The following is a 1,395-nucleotide window of genomic DNA, read 5'->3' on the forward strand; positions in this document are numbered from 1 at the left end:
GGGTGAATACTGAGTCATATATGACATGTTTTATGCCTTATTATATGGCACCTTTGGTATTTGGAACTTTATACATTAAGAAAAATATTAAGAAAACTCAAGTATCTTCAGAAACGTTCTTACTTAAAATTTGCTTCTGCATATTTGCTTTTTATTTTCGTCCTCTTAGGCAACTTTTATATTTTAGCTGATGCCTTGCTACTTTGAGCTATTTGCTACCGTTTTCTCTTTGCCATTGTTTGTAGCTTTTGTTAGGCTTCTGTTAGCTTTTAACGCCAGCTCTGGTCATTTTAGTTACTGAACTGCTGATTTTTAGTTTTTATCTTCTGTTTTGGTATGTTTAGCAAAGATTTCTTTAATTTTAGTTACTGTTTTTGTATTTTCTTGTGCTTTAACTATTGCTTGGAAGCTGTTAGTTTTCATATTGTTCTACTCATTTTTACATTGTATGTTGTTGTGCTCAAACAGAGTCGGTGGACACCAAGATGAACTTCAACAGCCTGTTAATGATGTACCAGGATGGTGCTAGCAGTCCTGATTCCTGTGAGGAGGACGCCAAACTCTCCATGCTGCCCCACCTGGCTGACCTGGTCTCTTACAGCATCCAGAAAGTCATAGGCTTTGCCAAGATGATCCCAGGCTTTAGGTAAGAATTAAAGGAGTTACTCTAAACAAAAGTGGGTAAATTAATTATCAGTAGGTTAACTTTTCTAGGTTATAATAAAAAAACTCCCTGGTGTTTGCCTGGTTGCATTAGGTGATCTAGAGCTGGGCGGTATGACCTCAAATTCGTATCACAGTATAAATTGAATCCCTTCACCGTAACGGTATATATCGCAGTAGAAAATTATCATTAAAAGTAAAGAAAATGTAATTTTTAGAGCATTTATTTTGCAGAAAACTATAATCATAATCAAAGCCAGCATTTTTGCTGAAGTGCAAATGAACATAACATAATTACAAAAGAATGTTGTATACTATATATATTGCAAAATGGTTTCAACAACAAACAAAAACATTTCTCAGATTTTCAACAATATCAAAATAAAGTGGATGTTATAACCAGCACTTCAAGTAAAATTAGTCATTTAGACATAAAAACAATTCTAAGTTGGCATRAGTTGCCTAAAATGTTATARTGTGASMGGACCTGAAGGGGCTTAAGCTGCACATAGTCCTAGTCATAAAACCATAAAACAATTTCAGATAGCTGGAATTTAAGAATGGTGAAGCCAAATAAATGTAATATCTGCCTGCCATACAATGAGCTTCTGGCTTTTGAACTGRCYCGCTGCYCTGCTGCGCTCTCAGAGCAGAAGACGGCCGTTACATTAGCAAGATGGATTTTTGATTGAACAAACATCCTCATCTTTTTTTAAATCATCTCTGTGAGTA

The 1,395-nt window shown here is 35.1% G+C and overlaps 1 protein-coding gene across 1 annotated transcript in view; it reads left to right on the forward strand.

Annotated features, from left to right (window-relative positions):
* The window catches only part of LOC106535289 (vitamin D3 receptor A), a gene marked incomplete at both ends in the record, with an annotated part of 10,362 nt that extends 9,716 nt beyond the window's left edge, over positions 1–646 (forward strand). Inside the window, 1 exon segment of the mRNA XM_014032262.1 lies at positions 469–646. Coding sequence (XP_013887716.1) covers positions 469–646 — 178 coding nt within the window.
* Between the last annotated feature and the right edge of the window lie 749 nt (positions 647–1,395).

Source organism: Austrofundulus limnaeus, unplaced genomic scaffold (genome assembly GCF_001266775.1).
Source record: "Austrofundulus limnaeus strain Quisiro unplaced genomic scaffold, Austrofundulus_limnaeus-1.0 Scaffold1406, whole genome shotgun sequence".
In the NCBI taxonomy this organism is placed as follows: domain Eukaryota; kingdom Metazoa; phylum Chordata; class Actinopteri; order Cyprinodontiformes; family Rivulidae; genus Austrofundulus; species Austrofundulus limnaeus.